The sequence below is a fragment of the Eumetopias jubatus genome, unplaced genomic scaffold, assembly GCF_037043125.1.
Source record: "Eumetopias jubatus isolate StellerSeaLion01/CBP00866 unplaced genomic scaffold, mEumJub1_p1.0 scaffold_11, whole genome shotgun sequence".
Taxonomy (NCBI): Eukaryota; Metazoa; Chordata; class Mammalia; order Carnivora; family Otariidae; genus Eumetopias; species Eumetopias jubatus.
The window spans coordinates 15,307,796-15,330,897 of NW_028274817.1; the positions used below are offsets into that span (position 1 = coordinate 15,307,796).

At 41.2% G+C, this 23,102-nt stretch overlaps 1 protein-coding gene across 5 annotated transcripts in view; it reads right to left on the reverse strand.

Annotated features, from left to right (window-relative positions):
• Positions 1-1,394: 1,394 nt before the first annotated feature.
• Positions 1,395-23,102, reverse strand: part of LOC114201638 (P2R1A-PPP2R2A-interacting phosphatase regulator 1-like) — a 59,975-nt gene continuing 38,267 nt past the window's right edge. For all 5 annotated transcript variants that reach the window (XM_028094414.2, XM_028094412.2, XM_028094410.2 and 2 more), the window contains one exon: positions 1,395-1,882. In XM_028094414.2, the coding sequence (XP_027950215.1) occupies positions 1,855-1,882 (28 nt within the window). In that variant the 3' untranslated portion in view covers positions 1,395-1,854. The remainder of the gene's footprint in view (positions 1,883-23,102) is intronic.

Genomic DNA, 23,102 nt, shown 5'->3' on the forward strand with positions numbered 1-23,102 from the left:
TTCAGTTTGTGCAAAGTGGAAAGATTTCAAAACAGTCCAGGGGAGAGGAGGTGGGGGATCCAAGTTAATCCTAGCCATTGAAGCCCCATGGCTTGACTTCTGCTAGCCCCTTCTGGTCTTAGCATGATTTTGAGTCATGAGTTTCTCATGTTCCAGGCTACCGAGCGCCCTGCGAAGCTCTCTGACCCACCACAGGTGAGTCCTGGGGAGTTGGGCTCCAGGGCAGTTGGGCTCCAGTTCAGATTATCTCCCCGAGGATGACTTGTAGATATGATGGAGATAACACAGTCACCATCAGATGAGAAATGAATTCCACACATGCGCCACTTACATCTGAAAGGCCCCAACTGCTGGAGGCCAGACGATTTAACCTATCGGTAAGGAAGGGATTTCTGGAATTTTCTGTGAGCCTTCCAGGCCTCCTGCACCTCCTCCCTCTCACTAGGTCAAAGAATGGAAAAAGGAGATGCTCGTTTGGGATAGAACAGCTTGTGATGGGAAAATCAGCACACGAGTGAGGTTTTTGTAATATTTAATCTAAGGGTAAGAGTTTTGGTAATTATAATTTTGTAGGAGGAAACAATGTCCTTGCTCTAAATATTTATATCACATACCTCAGGATCCTGGAGAAGGTTCTGGTTTGCACGTTGTAGTGGCTGGATGGACGCTTGGAAGGACTAGAGAGGGAATTTGGGCACAGGGGCGGTGGGGGGGTGCGGAATTGGGCTGGAGAAGTCACTCCTTCGAGCCTGAGATTCTGTGAAAGCTGGAGGTGCCAATTCATTTTGATAAGGGAACTGTAGTTTTTATTTTTATTTTTTTTTTTAAGATTTTATTTATTTATTTGAGAGAGAGAGAGAATGAGAGATAGAGAGCATGAGAGGCAAGAGGTTCAGAGGGAGAAGCAGAGTCCCTGCTCAGCAGGGAGCCCGACGTGGGACTCGATCCCGGGACTCCAGGATCATGACCTGAGCCGAAGGCAGTCGATTAACCAACTGAGCCACCCAGGCGCCCGGGAACTGTAGTTTTTAAAGTACAAGATTATAGAGATGGGAGAACAAATTAATGGTTGCCAGAGGTTAGGGATGGTGGTGGGGGGCAGGGTGGGTGTGACTACAGAGGGATACACCAGGGAGATCTTTGTGGTGACGGAATAGTTTTTTATCTTGATTGTGGTGGTGGTCACACAAATCTATACATGTAATAAAAAATACAAGTATACACACACATTGTACCTATGTCAATTTTCTGGGCTTTATATGGTACTACAATTATGTGTGATATAATCAGTGCGGGAGATTGGGCGAAGGGCAACTTCCTGTGAATCTATCCTTATTTCAAAATAAAAAGTCTAAAAGATCCGAGCACAATTCTGCATTTCTTTTATTTTTTATTTCTTTTTATTTTTTTAAAAGACTTTTAAAAAAATTTATTTGTCAGGGAGAGAGAACAAGTAGAGAGAGCGGCAGGCAGAGGGAGAAGCAGGCCCCCCTCCCCGCCCGAGCATGGAGCCCGATGCGGGACTTGATCCCAGGACCCCGGGATCGTGACCTGAGCTGAAGGCAGACGCTTAACGACTGAGCCACCCAGGCATCCCTCTGCATTTCTTTTAAGTGACCTACAAAACCTTTCATTTATCCCATTTTTTCTTTTGAGAGAAACCTACCCCCACCTCCCCACCCCCAAACACCATAACTGTTGAGAATTAGAACTACAAACTTAAGAAGAAACTTATCCTTTTCTTCATTGGGGGTAAAGAAGAGAATGAACGTGCCCTTTTATTTTACTCTGCAAATCTGATGTGTCAGACGGAGGCTATTTGATTGGTAATGCCTTGAGCAGACTGGGAAGATTCTATATCTGACTAGGCCAGCTCTTCTCCCTGCCATGGAAAAAAAAGCAGAAACACGTTAAATTCCTTTCGTGCCTTCTACATGAACAGAAGCATAAGGGTAGGAAAGGAGGGAGAGGGCAGGCCAGGGGGGGTGTGGGGTCTTGTGGTTCTTGAATGAGAGGCTCCTCTCAGCTCAAAGGGAGCTGTGCTTCTGGGTTGAGAAACTGCCCCAGGAGGTCAGGCACTTGGAAGAGAAACAGCTCAGCTAGCCTCAGAGGGGGCCAGTTTGAGTTGAAGGGAGAAATGTGATCCAGCTTCTCCTTCCCACCTTCCCAAATACAGCAGAAAAGGAGATGGACCGAGCCTGGGCCCTTCAGCGGGAACAGGTGGTTGGTTGTAATGGCCAGGTTCTGCAGGAATTTGGCGTGGGGGCACTTGCTGCAGGCTGTCAGTTTCCTGACACACTCTATCTCCCAGAGGCCCCATCTTGGCCTTCTTAGATTCCACCCATCTCACTGAACCTTCTTGAGTGCATCTCATCTGGCGCATTCAACCAAATACTTGACTATAAGCTGTCTCATCTTATTCTCTTATGGTGAGTCCCAGGCCTGCTGGGTTCAAATCATAGTTCTACCACTTACTAGCGATGTGATCTTGGGCAAGTCATCTTCACCTCTCTGCTCCTCAGTTTGCTCATCTGTTAAATAGGGGTCATACCTGCCTTACAGGGTTTGTCCAGTGACTGGCACCTAATAGGTGCTTAGCAAGTGTCAACTTCTCTTTGCTCACTGCTTCCCATGTGGATGCCACATGGTTCACTAGACTGGAAGCTCCTTGAGAGAGCTTCCTTCTCTTCTCCCTGCTCCCCCAGCCCAGCACCTAGCATATGGTTGGGCACACAGCACACTGTAAATGAGTCCTTGTTGGCTAGGCTGAATGGGCCTTTCCTGGGTACCTCAGTGATGCCGACGGAGACCCAGAAATGGGTGTAAGGGAATACCAATATTCTCTCTCTTTTTTTTTAAAGACTCCCCGCTGAGTAGGGAGTCCAATGTGGGGCTCGATCCGAGGACCCTGGGATCATGACCTGAGCCAAAGGCAGACGCTTAACCGACTGAGCCACCCAAGCGCCCCAATATTCTGTTTCAAAGATATGAAAGTAACATGCTGAATTCTTTACTTCCTTGATACACTGTTACAGTAAAACAGTCTACGTGCTAAGGCCTGCCTTTAGTGCAAATATAATTTTATAATTTATATTTTAAAATATAAAATTTTTAAAATAATTTTTAGACAATTACATAGCTCGAGTAAAATTAAAGCCAATGCCTAAGTACCTTGACAAAATGGCATCTTGATCAGTTTATCAGAAGTGGAGCAGGAGAAGAAATCAACTAGACTGACATGCTCATTACCACAGAATTCAGAAGGTTATTAAAGATAGCAAAAGAATTGACCCTTCTATACTCCATTGTCTTGGGACCACACCTCAGTCTGCAGTCATTTGTGAGGGACAGTGGAAAGAGGAATGGATCAGAAAATGAAGACCAGAGATACTGTCTCAGATTTAGTCATTCATTCACTCATTCAGGCAACAAATATTTACCGAGTGCCTGCCACGGGGCTAGGCTCTATGCTTCATAGACACGAAACTGCCCTGTGTGAAATTTACTATCAGTCACTTCATCTCTCTGGGTCTCATGCTCCCCATCTGTCAAATGGTAACAAATCTATTTCTATTGCAATTACGAGAATTCTAGAAAGAAGTGCAGGGGCCAGAGCCTTGCAGACTGTTATTGTTCTCTACTGTTGTCCTCTATGTAATGGTCATGTGACTAGCTTGTGCTCATTTGAAAATTATGTCCAAACTCTATTTCAGGGGGGCTGAGGATGTTCTGCCTATCTCATTTTCCTTCCTTACATGTGGGCAAGCCAACCAAGACCAGAGTGAGCAGGAGGGACAGAGAGCTCTACGATACTAGGCTGAAGCGTTATAGTGACTAGCACTCCACTTCCTGTTCTCAAATGGGTTGGATTTTCAGACATGGTCCTTGTGATGGGTCGAATCAGGTCCCCTTCCAAAAAGATATGTTGAAGCCCTAACCCTGTGTACTTGTGAATGTGACCTTATGGAAATAGGGTCTTTGCAGATGTAATCAAGATGAGGTCGTTAGGGTGGGCTCTAATCCAATATGACTGATGTCCTTATAAGCGGAGGGAAATGTGAACAGACACCGACACAGAATGTCATGTGAAGACACACACAGACACAGAGGGAAGATGGAGGCCGAGACTGAAGCCGTGCAGCCACAAGCCGGAAACACCTGGGGCTACCAGAAGCTGGAAGAGGCAAGGAAGGATCCTACCCTAGAGGCTTTGGAGGGAGCATGCCCCTGCCACACCTTGATTTCAAACTCTAGCTTCTGGAACTGTGAGAGAATGAATTTCTAGTGTGTTAAGCCACCCTGTCGGTGGTAATTTGTTATGGATGCCCTAGGAAACAAATACAGTCCCCAAACAAAAATAGCTCCACTGTGGACTTCCCTCTGCCCTCCATGTAGTCATGGTGACTCTCCTTTTCTGTCAGGAACCCATGTGAAAATGATGCCTTGATCCCAGTGCCTAAAAATGTGGGTCTCCAGAATGGCAGAAGAGGTTGGGTGGAATCCTTAGTTCTGTTTTATGTTTTTCAAATAAGTCAAAATGGAAGGCAAGAATGCCCCCCACCACCCTTACCTTCTCTGCTCCCAAGTTTGATGGAAAATAGTAAGAGTAGGTAGGCACGGGTCCTATAGGCATGGGGCCGACTAAGCAAGTGGCTGCCGTGGGCCCTCAGCATGGAGACCATCTTGGGAAGGCCATGGAGTCCATTTTGGGTCCTGCTAAAGGCCAGCGGGGCTTGGAGGAGAACTGACCTCATTCAAGGTTTCCAAGCCCTGCCAGCTTGTCTCCACCTAGACCTCACTCTTGCAGCCAACCAGAGGCTGCTGTCCTAGCAAAGGAGGACAGATGAGCAATTCATTTAATCAATGCATAGGTGTTATTTTGAAAATTACTATTTGGCAGCCACCATAGTAAGAACTGATTCAGGCAAGAGTCATCAATGGATCCTAAAGCTAGAGAGTGAAAATTTTATGAGAAACATGTTATTTAGCGTAGTCTCAAAGTATCTCCTCATACATTAGTTATTAAGTACGAAAAGAAAAGTCGTATCTTTTTTTTTTTTAAGAGAGGGAGTGGGGTGGAGGAGCAGAGGGAGAGAGAGAATCAAGCAGATTCCACGCCCAGCACGGAGCCCCATGCAGGGCTTGATCTCAAGACCCTGAGATCATGACCTGAGCCAAAATCAAGAGTTGGACTCTTAACCGACTGAGCCACCCAGGCGCCCCATGAAAAATTGTATCTTTATGGTGGAAAAACATGGTGGGCATTTAACCAATTAATCAAAGTTAACATCATCAACAATCATCATATGCCTTTTTATGTTTTACTCATGCCAGAAATGTATAACCTCTCATCACGAGGACACATCAGACAAACCCCAACTGGGGAACATTCTACAAAGTAACTGGCCTGTACTCTTCTAAAAGGTTGATGTCATGAAAGACAAAGAAAGGCTGGGGGCTGTTCCAGATTGAAGGACACTTGAGAGAATCAAGAGACATGACAACTAAATACAATGTGTGATCCTAGACTGCACCATGGACCAGGAAAAAAAAAAAAAGCTATGAAGGACATTCTTGGGACAATTAGCACAACTGGAATATGACCTGTAGATTATATAGTGGTATGGTATATCAGTGTTATACTTCTTGAATTTGCCAACTTTACTGTGTTTATCTAACAGAATGTCCTTGTTCTTAGGAAATACATATTGAAGTACTGGGGGCAAAGGAATATGATGTCTGCAACTCACTCTCAAGTGCGTCAGACACAAAAATGTGTGTGTGTATGTGTGTGTGTGTAGGGAGAATGGTCAATATAACAAGATGCTAACAACAGATGAATCTTGATAAAGGGCATGTGAAAGTTCTTTTTACTATTTTTGCATACGATTTTCTGGACCTTGAAAGTATTTCAAATTAAAATTGTAAACAAGATTATTTTGAGCATTTAACCATGTGCCCGATGCTGTGCTCAGTGTGAGATACTCAAAGGAGCATAAGACACGGCCTTGATCCTTAACCCAGGAGCTCATAGTCTAGGATGGACAGGACAAAAAAAGAGGCCAGCACATTTCAGTGTGATAAAGGAAGCTGCAAGAGCACAGGGAAGGTACACTAAACCCAGGCTGCCTGGGGAAGGGGGCCAGAGGAGGCTGTTTGCAGAGGAGGTAAAGGGGAGGCTTCAAGTTGGGGGAACTCATTCAGTTTGGGGTGCTGGTGGGCTATGCAAGCAGGGCTGGCTGACAGACTGTGGGACATAGGGAAGATGCCCCGGCCTGCAGGCAAGGGGAAGCCATCTGCCCCCCTGAGGACAGACAACAAGGCATGGATTAGCAGGTGTTGGGGGCCAGGCCAAAGTCACCATAGCTTCTGAGGTAATAGGAAAAGCGCAGACATAAGCAAAACAACTTAAGGCTGAAAAGTTGAACACAAGTGTGGTTACTGATGGCATAGGATGAACTTGGCGGGGCTGTATATTGAATGTCCTGGAGACATCAGCCCCCAGATTGATCACTATACATAACCTGGATAAGGGCATGGCCCCAAATTAGTTAGGATGGCTAATAATAGGCTGCAAGGCAGGAAGAGAACGTCAAGTGATCATAAGAAACTAAAGAAGTGATTTTTTTTTTTTGAGAACACGATGAGCTTCACCAGCAATAAGGATAAGGTGGTACCCAATTAACACACAACAGGGTGGGGAGAGGTTGCTGTTAGCAGGAAAAATCCTGAGAATAGTACCAGGTCCTAGAATAAAGGGAATCAGGAGGCAGTACTGCTGTTTCAGAGGGTGATGGGGGATTGGGAATTTCCGCTCAATTACAGGATACAAGAGCCGGAATGGGAAAGAACCTGAATATTCCTAGCAAGAGCCTGGTGGTAGCTCGTTTTCCTTTCTTTGAAAACTTTTCTATTATGGAAATTTTACAAAAATAATGAGGACACCATTAGCTTAAACTGCAAGAAATGGCTGCGACGTGACCATTTTTGCCTTACTAAACTGGTGAATTCATGTTTCAGATGAAAACGGACCCCCGTATACCGTCACCCAGGCTCAGTAATTATTTTAGACACACAGTCAATTTCATCGCGGCCAAATTCCCACCTGTTACCCTGGCAAACTGACTGGTTTGGAGCAAACTCTCCGGTGGGAGTTTTTGTTGTGCTTTTATTTGAATGATTTACTATCTAGAAAAGAGCTCCAAATTATACATAGATATATGTATATCTATATATAATATTTTTAATTACTTTATTCCCTCAGTAAGTAATATATTTACACGGCTCAAAATTCAAAAGGCACATCACTTTGTATACCTTGAATATATACAATTTTTATTTGTCAATTATACTTCCATAAAGCAAAAGAAAAAAGCTACAAAACAAAAGGACAAGTGAAAAGTTGCTTTCCAAACAAATCCAGTCACCCAGCCAACGGCTCTCCCTCCTCAGACACAACCTATGTGAACAGTTTTTTGTGTCCTTCTGGAGGTGTTTTATAAAGCATGCGTTAGCAAAGAGACTGCGAACTATTCCCACTGATCTCTGTACCTCGCTTCTAACACTTAATAAGAGAAACGTCCTCCTTTTTTTCAGCTGCCTAGCATTCCATTTTATGAACCACAATTTGTTTAACGAGTGCGCTATGGCTGGACTTTTAGGCTGCTTCCAACCTGGGGCCATGACAGACAAACGCTGCAATGACTCCTTTTACAAATTCATCTCGCACAAAAGCAAGTAAGTATATCTGGATGAGAAACTCCTCAAAGCTGAACTGCTGGATGAGAGGGAAGTTGCATTTGCAATTTTGATGGGTACTGCCAAGCTGTCCTCCGTCAGCTAGGCGGTATTTTAATGCTCTCTTCACCCTTTTTATCTGCATGCTTTCTCGCTGCCACCCAGGGCTCCATACTAGAGGCTTCAACATCTCAGACTCAGAAACAGCCCCCTGACCTCAGCTTCCTACTGGTCTCCCTCTACCCTGCCGGGCCCCCGCGGCCACCAGCCTGTCCTTCCTCCCTTCTCCTTTCCCAGATGCCGTCAGTGGCCTGTTGGCACCCTTCCCTCCTTCCAAGTTGGGCCCGTGACCAGCCATTTAGCCATGCTAGCACTGACCCCTGGCCTCACTCTCCCAGTGACCTTCAGCAGCACCTGCTCTGCCGATCCCCAGCCCTATGAAAACCCCACCATCCACTCTCTCCACACCCCACTCCCAGGCTGCTAGCTATTGCTGGAGAAGGTCATGAAGTTGGCTCCGCTACAAAGCCAGGCCAGCCAGCCTCAGCGGGGCCCCAAGGGCTGCAAGGCAGTCCTTTTATATATCTGGATCAAATGGCTCTCAGTGATTGTTCCAAATCCTCTCCCTCTCCTCAGATCCCCTACCCAGCCCCCTCCACCGGACCCCTCAGTAGGGGGCCAGCTTGGGATTTCAGATCTTTGGGCAGGAACTCTCCCACTTCTCCCTCTTTTCCTTGCCCTCCCCCATTTCTCTGCCTCCCCCTCCCCCACAACCAGCCTCACGGGGACGAGGGACTTCCTCCTCCAGGTTGCCTCTCCCACCCGTGCTCTCTCCTGCACTTGGTCCCAGGAGCCATCCTCTTTCCCTTTGGGCAAGCTCTCCCTCCCTGCTGGTTTCTCCTCTCGGTCTAGAAACACTTCCCACAAATCTGTGTCACTGCGGCACGCTACCACCAAACTTTTAAAATGTAGTCATCTTTAAAATTACACAAGTAATTCATGCCTCCCCTGGTGGCACATCCTCCTTCCGAGTCAGCCCCCAAATTTAACAGAAAAATCAGAAAACTATAAGCAAAAAGAAGAAAAGAGAAACCACCCACAATCACATCAGCCTACTGTTAATATTTTGATATATTTCTTTCCAAGTTTTTTATGTGCACATCTATACATTTATATATCTATATGTATTTTTTTTAAAGATTATATTTATTTGTCAGAGAGAGAGAGCAAGAGGAGGGGGTGTGGCAGGCAGAGGGAGAAGCAGACTCCTCGCTGAGCAAGGAGCCCACTGCGGAGCTCGATCCCAGGACCCTGGGATCATGACCTGAGCCAAAGGCAGCTGCTTCACCGACTGAGCCACCCGGGCATCCCCTATATGTACTTTTTCTTACAAAAGTGGATCATAGTGTACATACTGTTTTGTCATAGTATATTTCAGACACCTCAGCTTTGCTACTTATTAGTTGTCTGACCCTGGATAAATAAATTCACTTCCCTAAGTCCATTTCCTCCTGTGTAAAATGAGGACTATTATAGTAACTACCTCACAGGGCTGTAACGAGGATTAAATGAGATAAAAATATATAAAAACACTTATCACAGTGCCTGAATTAATGCTAGCTATTATGATCTTCCCATGTCAATCAATATAGCTCCACATAATAATTTAATGAGTTCTGTCACTGCTGTGTCTAATAGGAGTGACAAAAGCACTGCACTGAGTCACCAACACACATTCATTTGGTATATGAGCAAGTACATCTGTGGCATAAACTCCGAAAAGCAGAGTTGCTCATTCAAAGGCTAGGCGCATTTGTAATTTTGATAGATGGTACCAAATTGTCCTCCATCAAGTGGGAGTTACTGTGATTTCTCGAACTTAACTCTGATTGATGGATATTGAGGCTGTTTCAAATTTTTCATGGATACAAACTCAGACTGCGATGGACATTTTTATAACCAAATCTTTGCATAGATCCATGATTATTTATTCAAGGCGGAGGAAAGAGTATAAGTAAATGCACAGAGATGGTGGGGCAAATGGTGTACCCAGGACACCGCTGGCATCAGGGACACACACACACACACACAGAATGACAAGAGGTGAGCCTGGAAAACAGAGCGGGACCAGATTATAATGGATGGCCAAGGCCACGGTCATTCATTCAGTCAGTCATCAAGTATCTAGTGACCATCTTCAATAGGCCATACGCTGTTTTAGGCACTGTGTTCACTTAATATATTATAATATAGCAATTCTACTAGCTATTTACTCAAGAGAAATTAAAATATACATCCACACAAAAGTTAAAACACAATTATCCATAGCAGCTTTATTCATAATGGCTCCCAACTGGAAACAACCCAAATGTGCATCAAAAGGTGAACGGACAAATTGTGCCTTATGCATACAATGAAATATGACTTCTGATATAGGAAGCAGCATGGATGGTCTAAGGACATTCTAAGCAAAACCAGCCAGACACAAAAGAGTACATACTATATGATTATATATGTACATGAAATTTTATAAAAGAGAATCTAATCCATAGTGATAAAGAAAAGGAGATCAGTGAGGACCTGAAGCCAGCAGCGGCGGTGGACAGTAACTACAAAGGGGCATTTTCCGTGGCAATGGAAGTGGTCTATACCTTGACTGCAAGCTTAAAATGGGTGTAATCTGTGATAAGTACGTCAATTATAGCTCAATAAAGTTGATTTTAAGAATTAGTGTAAATGGAAAACTCTTCAAAAGTTGAAGACTTTTAAAAATATTTTTATGATTTTTATTTTTTATGTTTTTTTACGTAATCTCTATGCCCAATGTGGGGATCAAACTCACAACACCAAGATCAAGAGTCACATCTCTACTGAACTGAGCCAGCCAGGTACCCCCAAAAGTTGAAGATTTAGAGTTACTTCTGCTTAGCGACGACTGGGTGGCTCTGTCATTAAGCGTCTGCCTTTGGCTCACGTCATGATCCCAGAGTCCTGGGATCGAGCCCCGCATCAGGCTCCCTGCTCCACAGGAAGCCTGCTTCTCCCTCTCCCACTCCCCCTGCTTGTGTTCCCTCTCTGGCTGTGTCTCTCTGTCAAATAAATAAATAAAATCTTTAAAAAAAAAAGTTACTTCTGCTTAGCAAGTATATGTATTCAACATCCTGTGTAAACGATGCACCAAGATGCAGTCCCTACAATGGGGAAACTAAAAAACAAAGCACACAGAATGAGGTGGCCATAGTGGGGTGATGGCGGAAGCCTTGTGGACACAGAGATGCAGATCTTTGTGAAGACTCTGATGGGCAAGACGATCACCCTTGAGGTCGAGCCCCGTGACGTCATTAAGAATGTCAAAGCCAAAATCCTAGACAAGGAGGGCATCCCCGCCTGACCAGCAGTGTCTGATTGCTGCAGGCAAACAGCTGCAGATGGCCACACTCCCTCGGGCTATAATATCCAGAAAGAGTCCACCCTGCACTTGGTACTTCGCCTGTGGGGTGGCATCATCGGGCCTTCCCTCCACCGGCTGGCTCAGAAATACAGCCGTGACAAGGTGATCTGCCGTAAGTGTTATTCTTATCTGCACCCCGGTGCTGTCACCTGCTGCCAAGAAAAAGTGAGGCTGCATCAACAAGCTGTGTCACATGAAGATCAAATAAGGCCCCTCCACTGGCTTACTTTGCCTGCAGGGCAGCCTCTTGCCCAAGCCTCAAGGCCCTGTGGCCTCAGTAAAGCTTGCCTTCCACTGATTGGAGCAGTGGAAAAAAAAAAAAAACCAACCAACCAACAAAACGACTGAGCACACAGGCACAGATGCATGGTGGAAGGCATTGGGCTGATGCTATCTGGAGCTGGTATATACAGTTTACTAGGATCTTTTAAATAGTGCCTACCATGTGGGAGGCATGGCAAAAGGGATAAAGGGCAAAGGAGTCATTAGGCCGGAAAGAAGACCAATGTATAGACTAGGTTGGTCAGGGGAACTGGGATCAGATTAAGGACAAGAAATGATATTCTACATCACCATGAACCCCGGCATACCACTGTCATCTTGTTAGGTGCCTCCTGAGAGAGAGGCCAGTCACTCTGGATGCTGGACCTTGTCCGAAAACTGGGACCAATGATTGGGAAAGAGTAGAAAATGGTACAGGATAAGAGGTTCTTCACATTCCTTGGCCAGACTTCAGGGACTCTCTTGCCCTCCCCATCAGTATGAAAGCTCTTCTCATGCTCCTTTTAGTGCTTGATAAAAAGTCCTACTAAACTTTTTAATAAATGCAGAAGACTGGATAAGGAACTGATCTGGAATATTTTATTCATCTATATAGCTTAGCAATTAAAAGATGAGAAAATAGCTAATTGAGTATCTCTCATATATAATCTTGTGATAGGATTTCAAGTACAGTCACACTGAACTGGGAAGCATTCCGAAACTACTTTTTTAATTAGAGAAATTGAATATCACAGTTTTTAAGGAACTGATAATGAGATGGGAAAAGAAACGTGTGGAGTGTTGTGGTCATTTCTGGGTACCACACTTGAAGGATATTGACAAACTGGAAAACATTCAGAGGCCAAGGGCTAGGATGGTAACAAGGTCTAGAAACCATCTCATAAAGACTAGAATGGAAACCTAGAGGAGAAAGATGGTCGCTCTTGCCAAATATCTGGTGATGGACACTTGGGTTGTTGCCACCTTTTGGCTATTGTGAATAATGCTGCGAGGAATATTAGCATACAAGTGCCTGTTTGAGTCCTGGTTTTCAAGCAGTGGAATTCATGGATCATATAATAATTCTATGTTTAATATTTTGAGGAACTGCCAAAATGTTTTCCACAGTCACTGCATTATTTTACCTTCTAAGCAGCAATGTACACGGGTCCTATTTCTCCACACCCTCACCAATCCTTGTTACTAGCTTGTTACTAGTTTATTTTGTAGTATTCCCTATGACAAATTAGGACCAAATGATGGAAGGTAGCTTTCAGTTCATTATCAGGAAGCATTTTTGAATGAGTAGAACTTTCTAATAGTTGAAAGGCCCCTTGACTCTCCTTCAGTGAAAGTTCAAATAGAAGTAAGTGAATAGTCCAATAAGCGGTGAGGGAACCCTGATCCTCTCAGCCCCTCCCTCGTATAATTAATAATTGCAGAGAGGTTTCTAAAATATATTTACTTTAACTTCTGTCATTTCTCGATTATACAAGTAACCAATATTCCATGTGGAAAAATATGAAAATACAGACAAGTAAAGAGAAAAACAAATGAAAACAGAATCATCCATCTTCCCACCACCCAGAGACTTAAGCATTTTGGCATACAGCCTTACAAACTTTTTTCTGTTATATATCCATACAAAATATATACATATACTTTTTTAAAACAAAAATGAAATCCCATTAATCACACTGCTTTTTTACTTTACAATATAGTATAAACATCCTTCCATGTCAAGTGATATATGACCATGTCATCATTCTTAATGGGTGCACAGATTTCCATGGAATGAAGGTACTGTAATTTGTTTAACCCAATGTTTTCCAAAGGGTCTACATAACATAAATCTCATAAGGTGACCCTCAAAAACAAGAACTTAAACAGTTTAAAAATGCTTCATACCATATCTCTTTCGTTGGGCTTTCACAATGGTAAAGAAATGATTTTAAATAATTTTCCCAAACTTACTTGACCATAGACTCCCCATGGCCTTCCCCTTCTTTCATTCTTCAGGACACTTATTTATTCACATTTTATAAAACACCCTGAGAAATGATGGCTGAACTGATCCGTTAGTGTTAAATACTAGGTTTTTTTGTTTTTTACATAGAACTTGCCATTTTAACCACTTTTAAGTATGCGATTCTGTGGCATTGATTATATTAACGATGTGCAACCATTCCCACTATCTAGTTCCAAAACTTTTTCATCATCCCAAGCAGAAACTTAATACGCATTAAGAGTAACTCTCCATTCCCCCTCCCACCAGCCCCTGGTAACCTGTAATCTACTTTCCAGCTCTATGAATTTGTCTATTTTAAATATCTCATGTAAGCAGAGTCATGCAATATTTGTCCTTTTGTGTCTGGCTTATTTCACCTAGCATAATGTTTTCAAATTTCATCCATGTGATAGTATGTACCAGAATGTCATTCCTTTTTATAGCTCAACAACATCCCCTTGTATGTATTGAATACATTTTCATCCATTCATCTGGTGATGGATGCTTGGGTTGTTGTCACCTTTTGGCTATTGTGAATAATGCTAGGGATAAATAAATAAATAAAGGATTACTAAATAAAGGAATACTAGCATACAAGTATGTGTCTGAGGGCTAGTTTTCAAGGAGTGGAATTGCTGGATCTTATGACAACTCTATGTTATCATAGAGTTTAATATTTTATGGACGTTTAATATGTTTTATATGTTTAATGTTTAATATTTTGAGGAACTGCCAAAATGCTTTCCACAGTCACTGCATTATTTTACATTCCAAACAGCAACGTACAAGAGTCCTCTATTTCTCCACATCTGCACCAATACTTGTTACTATCTTTTTGATTCTAGCCAACCTAGTGGGTATGAAGTTCTCTCTCTCTGTGGTTTTGATTTGCATTTCTGTAATGACTAACGGTGTGGAACATCTTTTCATGTGCTTATTGGCCATATGTATATCTTCTTTGGAGATATGTCTAAATTCATAAAGTCGTTTGCCCATATTTTAGTTGGGTTGTTTGTCTTTTTGTGGCTGAGTTATAAGACTTCTTTACATATTCTAGATTAAACTCATCAGATATGATTTACAAATATTTTTTGTCACTCTACAGGTTTTTTCACTGTCTTGTTAATGTCCTTTCATGCACAAAAGTTCTTAATTTTGATAAAGTTCCACTTATCTGTTTTCTTTTGTTGCTCATGTTTTTAGTGATATATCTAAGAATCCATTGCCAACTCCAAAGTCATAAAGATTTACCCCTGTTCTTCCCCTAAGAATTTAATGGTTTTAGCTCTTAATATTTAGGTCATTGATCTATTTTGAGTTAATTTTTGTATACAGTGTGAGGTAAGAGTCCAACCTCATCATCTGGCATGTGGATATTCAGTTGCTCCAGCACCATCTGTTGAAAACATTACATTTTTCACAACTACAAATAACATTACAGTAAACATCCTTTTCAACCTGTCCCATATTTTTACCTAAGAAAAATTTCTAGAAGAATTGCTGTAACGAAAGATGTGCACATTTTGAAGGCCTGTGATACATACTACCAAACTTCCTCCAGAAAGAACATTAAGAACCCACCACAGAGAATTCAAACACCAGTTTCACCAAACTCTCAACAAGCCATGTATACTACAATCAAATTTTAAATCTCTGCTAATCAATGTGGCATGGGAATGTATTCCAATTAAAGTTTAAGAGAGTTTTAGCTGAACTTGCCTTGATAGCCCCAACATGCTAGCCTTTTTTTTTTTTTTTAAAGATTTTATTTATTTATTTGAGAGAGAGAGAGCACAAGCAGGGAGAGTGGCAGGCAGAGGGAGAGGGAGAAACAGGCTCCCCGCTGAGCGACGGAAGCCCGATTTGGGACTCCATCCCAGGAGCCCAGAATCATGACCTGAGCCGAAGGTAGTTGCTTAACCAACTGAGCCACCCAGGCGCCCAGCACCTTCCTTTCCAAAGGCTTCACACTTATGAAAAGATTATCTAAGAATAGGACTCGATGTAAACCACTGCAGAGTTTAATATAAGTCTAGTTAAGTAAGCAAACTAAACCCCCCCTCCCATAAGAGTGGGGCTAGAAACAGAAAGTATAATTAGGTTCCTCCACGGGATAATGTAATTTCAAAATATTTCCTTCCTCAGCACAAAGTCACAAACCAGCTGTTTGCGACTTTCAAGTGTGTCCTTTTTTGTGTTCAGTGGAGAGTTACCAAGCACAAGAGCCAGGCCATGAAATCAACTCAACTGAAGTTAGAGGGTTTTTCTTAGAGCCATATAAGGATTATCAAGGAAAAAGAAAAACTACTTTGCTGGTAGTCTGTGTTTTAGTACTAGTTAAGCACTTCCGAATGTGAATTGTGCATGAGTTTTTGTAGTTGATGTAGATTTTTTTGCCCTGTCTCTTTTGCTTCTCTGAAGCAAAAATACCAAGTGTATCTTTATTTTGTTTTGTCTCAAGCTGTAGTTACTAGAAAGAAAATTTTATGGTGAGTGCTTTGTCAGTGGGAACTTGTTATTAATATGGAAATCCTGAGAGGATCATTTATCCACACAAAACAAGAAACCAGGGGGAAATTAGCTTTCTACATTTCATCATAAAGCATGCATAATTCATAGAAGAGAGGAAACTATTGATGAGGCTGAACAAAATGAGTTTCTTGTTGCCAGAAAGAATAAAAATATTAGGCATAAAGCTCTCTAATTTCCTAAATATTTTCTTAAAGCCTTCTAAAGTTTAATGCTATCGTGACTTTCACTGTTACAGGAGCAAAGATGAAGGCAGATGCTTTTACAGAATCAATAAAATTTTAAGGGACAGAAAGGATCTTATAAATACCTAGTTCAACTCTTTTACATATTGGAAATCTGAAGCCCAGATTGGTGAAGTGACCTGTCGGAAGTCACAGAGAGCGAGTGACAGAGCTGGAGCCCTAAGTCAGGTCTCCTGACTCCTGCACACATAATGTAGTCTGGTCATTCCCGTAAAAGGCTGATATAAGAAGTTATGTTACCAGTTTGCTGTCACTGATGCCACAGAGATCTCCAATCATATTCATATATATATACATATATATCTATCTATCTTATTGGTCAATTTATAGGATTCAATTAATAACTGCATTAATTTAATGCATTTCTTCTGAGAGGCCATGGTCATTAAGTCTCCCACTATTAAGAAAGTTGAGCGGGGCGCCTGGGTGGCTCAGTTGGTTAAGCGACTGCCTTCGGCTCAGGTCATGATCCTGGAGTCCCGGGATCGAGTCCCGCATCGGGCTCCCTGCTCGGCGGGGAGTCTGCTTCTCCCTTTGACCGTCCCCCCTCTCATGTGCTCTCTCTCTCTCATTCTGTCTCAAATAAATAAATAAAATCTTTAAAAAAAAAAAAAGAAAGTTGAGCAAGTTTCCAAGATTCCAATATGACAGATGATTCTCTCCACCCATACATTATAGACATTTATAAAAAGCAATCTCATTTACTCTTGGGTTAAGAACCACATTGGAAGAAATCCGAGATATCATGGAACTTAAGGGAAACAAAGCTACATTTTTGCCGGAGTACTTATTGTTCTTTGGCCTTTTCTAAATGCACAGTTTCAACTATCTGACAGTGAAGTCTACCTATATGATAGATTTTTCAAGCTCAACTTTTAAAGATCTAAAATATTTAAAAACACTTGAGGCAAATTGTAATTAGTTTTCTCCATAGATATCCAAAGTATCATACATGCATTTTCATCATGGATATTTATATATAGTTGCTTCTAGGTGAATTTTAAAAATTCATTTAGGAGATGAGATTAAATATATCCTGTAGTGGGAGTAGTAATAATTCAAGGAGCAGGGACAAAGATTAATGCAGAATTAGAATATTAACTCATCTGCTTTTAATAGCTCATTTGATTTGCCTCAGTTCTAAAGAGCCAATGAAACAGGCCACCTAGATACAAATTCTCACCCCATCCCCTCTGTTAACGTAAGAGCTTTCTGATAGTGGGAGTTGTCCAACAGCAGAATGAACTGTTGTGTGACAAAAGTCAGTTCATTACTACAAGATTTCAAACTAAGGCTAAAAGATCATTTGTCTGCAATTCTTAAAAGGATTTCTGCATTGAAAGGTAGACTCTCTGAAACAAATAATACATTATATGTTTTTTAAAAAAAGAAGATAGTAGGAAGGGAAAAATTAAGAGGGGGAATCGGAGGGGGAGATGAACCATGAGAGACTATGGACTCTGAGAAACAAACTGAGGGTTTTGCGGGGGGTGGGGTGGGGGGATGGGTTAGCCCAGTGATGGGTATTAAGGAGGGCACGTACTGAATGGAGCACTGGGTGTTATACGCAAACAATGAATCATGGAACACTACATCAAAAACTAATGATGCAATGTATGGTGATTAACATAACATAATAAAATAAAATTTAAAAAAATTAAAAAAAAAGAAAGGTAGACTAAAAGGCTTCTAAAATCCTATCATTCCAACATCGTCTTTCTCTCCTACTTTCATAGTTCAGAGGTACTTTCATATGTGTATCTGTAGTCATCTTAGACTGCTACTATCAGTATTATTTTTGTACTTATCCTGCTTGAAGAGAGAGATGGTATTTCCCTCATCTTCCTATATCCTACAATTTTAAGTATAGTTTCCTGTACAGAGAAAGTATTCATTAGATACTTAATTGAATATACTTGAAATTACAAGCTTGCTTGGTTGATTTAGTCATTATAAATCTTCAGAACCATATTTTTTTTCCCTGACCTGAGAATCTTACTTATTACTGCAGTGAGTCTTCATGTTAGGACGAACCTGTAGTGCTGCTCTTTTTTTTTTTTTCCAAAGATTTTATTTATTTCTTTGTCAGGGAGAGAGAATAAGAGAGCGAGAGAGAGAGAGCACAAGCAGCAGGAGCGGCAGGCAGAGGGAGAAGCAGACCCCCTACTGAGCAGGGAGCCCCTAGGTGGAGCTCGATCTCAGGACCCTGGGATCATAACCTGAGCTGAAGGCAGACGCTTAACTGAATGAGCCACTCAGGCGTCCCACGGAGTGCTGATCTTTTATAACATTATAAATAAAACAGGACTATTTGATGGAACATGAATACATATTAAGGCTTAAAAATGATGCTTTGAAAATATTTTAAAACCATACTTTCATTTATCCTTTTATTGACAACGTGAAAACTAGTATATCTGTACATAAGCATACATATATATATAAATAAGCATATATGTATAATATATAAGGAGATATAACAATGCTATGTTTCATATGGTCACCTCTTGTTTAAAATGGGTTATAAGATAGATGATTTCAAAAACTAACTTAAGAAAAATGAAACAAGCAAAATAAAAATCCCAAAAGTATTCTGTTGTGGCTTAAAATGTGTACCCCAAAAGATGATGCTGAAGTCCTAATGCCCAGTATCTGCAAATGAGACCTTAGATGGAAATGGGGTCTTTGCAGATGTAGTCAAGCTAAGATGAAGTCATACTGGATTAGCTTGGGCCCTAAATCCAGTGACTGGTGTCTTTATAATAACCACATAAAAACACAGGAGCACAGGGAGAAACCCATACAACGAGAGAGACAGAGACTGGAGTGATATGTCTGCAAGGTAAGGATTTCTGGCATCTACGAGAAGCTAGAGAGAGACATTAACAAATTCTCCCTCAGAGCCTCCAGAAGGAACCAACTCTGATGACACCTTGGTCTTGGACTGTTGGCCCCCAGAACTGTGAGATAATCTATTTTGTTTAGGCTACCCAGTTTGTGGTACTTTGTTATGGCAGCCCTAGGAAACTAATACATGTCTTTTACTATGAAAACTGACATGACAATTCCTTGGCATGTTTAGGATGACAAAATATAGTCTTACCATAACTAAAAATAATCAGCCACTCTCACTGTAGTTTTGATTTGTATTTCCCTGCCCAGCAATTGCACTACTAGGTATTTACCCAAAGGATACAAAAATACTGATTCAAAGGGACACACATGCACCCCGATGTTTATAGCAGCATTATCAATAATAGCCAAACTATAGGAAGAGCCAGACGGATAAAGGAGATGTAGTGTGTGTGTGTGTGTGTGTGTGAGTGTGTGTGTGTGTGTGCGCGTGTGTGTGTATAATGGAATATTACTCAGCCATTTGCAGTGACATGGATGGAGCTTGAGTATATTATGCTAAGTGAAATAAGTTAATCAGAGAAAGACAAATACCATATGATTTCACTCATATGTGGAATTTAAGAAACAAAACAGATGAACATTAAGGGAAAGAGAGAGAGAGAGAGACAAACCATAAAACAGACTCTTAACTATAGAGAACAAACTGAGGGTTGATGGAGGGGAGGTGGGTGGGGGATGGGCTAAATGGGTGATGGGCATTAAGGAGGGCAGGTGTCGTGATGAGCACTGGGTGTTATATATAAGTGATGAATCACTAAATTCTACTCCTGAAATTAATATTACACTGTATGTTACTAGAATTTAAATAAAAACTTGAAACGACAACAACAAAGAAAAAAATCAACCACAAAAAATATCATGTAAAAGTTAGAACTACTATGGTCTGAAAACCACTGAAGAAATGAAAAATCAAAAAAAAAAAAGAAATGAAAAATCATATAAGAAACAGATCTTCCCAATACAAAAGCTCAAAAGGCAACAGACCGGAACACCAACTACAAAGCCCTTGATTCTGAGCATATTATAGTAAGTGCGGCATCCTGGAGTACAACTAAAACAATAAAAACTAACTGAATAGAATGAAAGGAATTGTCTGAGTTGAAAGACGTGTGTTCAGATTGTCAGTATTACCAAGATTTATTGATTAAAAGCTCTTTATGGGGCACCTGGGTGGCTCAGTCATTAAGCGTCTGCCTTTGGCTCAGGTCATGATCCCAGGGTCCTGCGATTGAGCCCCGCGTCGGGCTCCTGGCTCGGCAGGGAGCCCGCTTCTCCCTCTGCCTGCTGCTCCCCCTGCTTGTGCTCTCTCTCTCTATGACTATAGAGAGTCATCTCTATGACTATAACTAAGTAAAACCTTTAAAAAATAGAAAAATAAATAAAATAAAAGCTCTTTATACAACTGAATAGTAGTCCTCCTCCCACTGTTCACTTTCTCCGTCCTTGGTCTTTGTACCCGAATATTTTGCAAACCTTTTTTTTTTTCTTTTGCTCAAGTGTCAATAATACATGAGGACACTGTCTGTCAACGATGTACAATCTCAGCAAGGAACAGCACTGCAGTTACACCTCAGCCCATGACGGCCCCCGTATATGTTCACAATTGGTCCACTAAGGGTCTGGCAAGTATAGAAGCTGAGTTACAAAGGCAATATTGATAGTTCACTTGTCCTTGACCAATTTGTAGACTCCTGTCCCAGTTTCCAGGGACTATCATGATCCCAGTCATCTCATAAATATTAATTTATTCATAGGTGAACAAAATCTTCTCCCACATATCTAGCCATGCTAATCAATTTCATTGGAGCCACTGTCAAACAATTCTTTTTTTTTTTTTAAGATTTTATTTACTTATTTGAGAGAGAGGGAGCTTCACCAGGAGCAGGGAGCCCGACGCGGGGCTCGATCCCAGGACCCTGGGATCATGACCTGAGCCGAAGGCAGACGCTTAACCGACTGAGCCCCCCAGGCGCCCCTGGCAAAGAATTCTTGATGTAACAGTCTTTTTCCCATGTGGGGCATACCTACATCTGATTTTCGTCATTCTGATGATTTCTAATGAAAAGGAAAAACTTTTTATAAATATTTTAGATAACCATTCCTATTTCATTAGTTGAGGAAATTTAAACCAATTCTGAACTTCATGAGGATACATTTCTATTTTTCAAAATGCTAATGCCATCCTCAATTACTTAAAGCATTCACTTTAGATTTTAAATTTTTAACAAATAATTTTTCTTATTCAGAAAACCCTTAAGACTTTTGAATAGAAAATTGAGGTTTAAACAAACATTTGTAGTCCTTAGGGAACAACTGGAAGTATATGATTCTTGCAGAAAAACTCTAACACATTAAGCCTTATTTAATCAAATCAGTAGTCATGATGATGAATAAAAAGTACTTCATAGAAATGTAAAAGACCACAATTTATCAACACACACTTAATTAGGATACAAAATTGATCAGGGATAATCAGGTTAAAGACAAATTGAGTGAAGCCCAATTACATATTATTTTCATGCTATTCAATTACCTTTCTTCATCTTGTTCCCCCTACCTATTCCTTCCCAACAAATTAAACATCCAAGGATTCATGTGCAAAATAGGCAATCCTTGTATCAGCACAGTATAACTAGCTTAGTTTTAAAAACTGCTCTAAGATAGGTGATTTTTCCTTACCAAGAGGAAACTAGCAATTATTGAAAATATCATTAAGAACTAGCATGGGCATTCAGCGTATAACCTAAAAAATTATTTTACCTGATTAATGGAACAATTATATTTCGTTAGGACTTATAATTTTATCTACTTATTCATATTAATAAATAGAGCTCTCAATTATGTTTTTAAAAAACCAAGGTACAGCATGTTTCTACACTTTAGCAGCTTGAAGACATGATTGTATCTTCAATATAGTTCTTATTTGGAAAACATCTTTGAAAGTATCACTACATTGGTTTTAAGGGCATAAACAGCAATTAGATATGCAAATTCCGTAAACAGAATTTTAGGAAATTGAGAAAATAAGGTAATAAGAAACAGTTGCTCTAACTTGTGTGTGTGCGGGGGCAGGGAGAGAGAAGCAAACATGTGTTTCTCCACTGGTGAAAAAGTCTTGGGATGGGTGAATCACTTGGTTCAAAGTTCATCTACTACAATACATGGAGAACGAGAATCAGAAGATGATATGGGAGAATGTGACAGTGCTGATTCTAACTGATGAATTCAAGAAGATCCTGTACCACTATTGTTTCCATCAAGAATATCTAAAGATAGACTAGGAGAAGAAAATGCCATTCGTTGATAACAGAATTCCAAAAGATCTCTGTGCACTCTGCTTTGTCTACAAATGAACACAAAATATATGAAGCAAAGAACTGGCACTAGTTACAAGAGCAATTTCACAAGAGCAGTAAAACAAAGCCAACAGTAACATTAAATAAAAACCCATTCAATGCATTTCCCATCTTGATTATTAAAACATGCTTTCTTGGCCCGCCTTTCAATAATACGCTCAGCCTAACAAAGCACACAAAAATCCAAGGAAGAAAAGATGGGCAGAAGATGACTTTTTTCCAAGCCTGCATTTTTATATATTTCTCTAATACCTCTTTTTTTAAGATTTTATTTATTTGAGAGAGAGAGGAGGAGCAGAAGGGGAGGCAGAGGGAGGGGGAAATCTCAAGCAGACTCCGTGCCGAGCTCAGAGCAACCATCAACCCCCTGCAACAAGGGGCTCGATCTCACAACCCTGAGATCATGACCCTGAGATCATGCCCTGAGCTGAAACCAAGAGCTGGCTGCTTAACTGACTGAGCTGTCCAGGAGCCCCTTCTCTAATACCTCTTAATCAAATGCCAAGACCCCACTTCTAAAAATGTATCCAGCATATATTAATGTCACACATAAATGTTAGGGAGAAGAACTAAAGCTAATAGCATTCATTTAGAAGTTT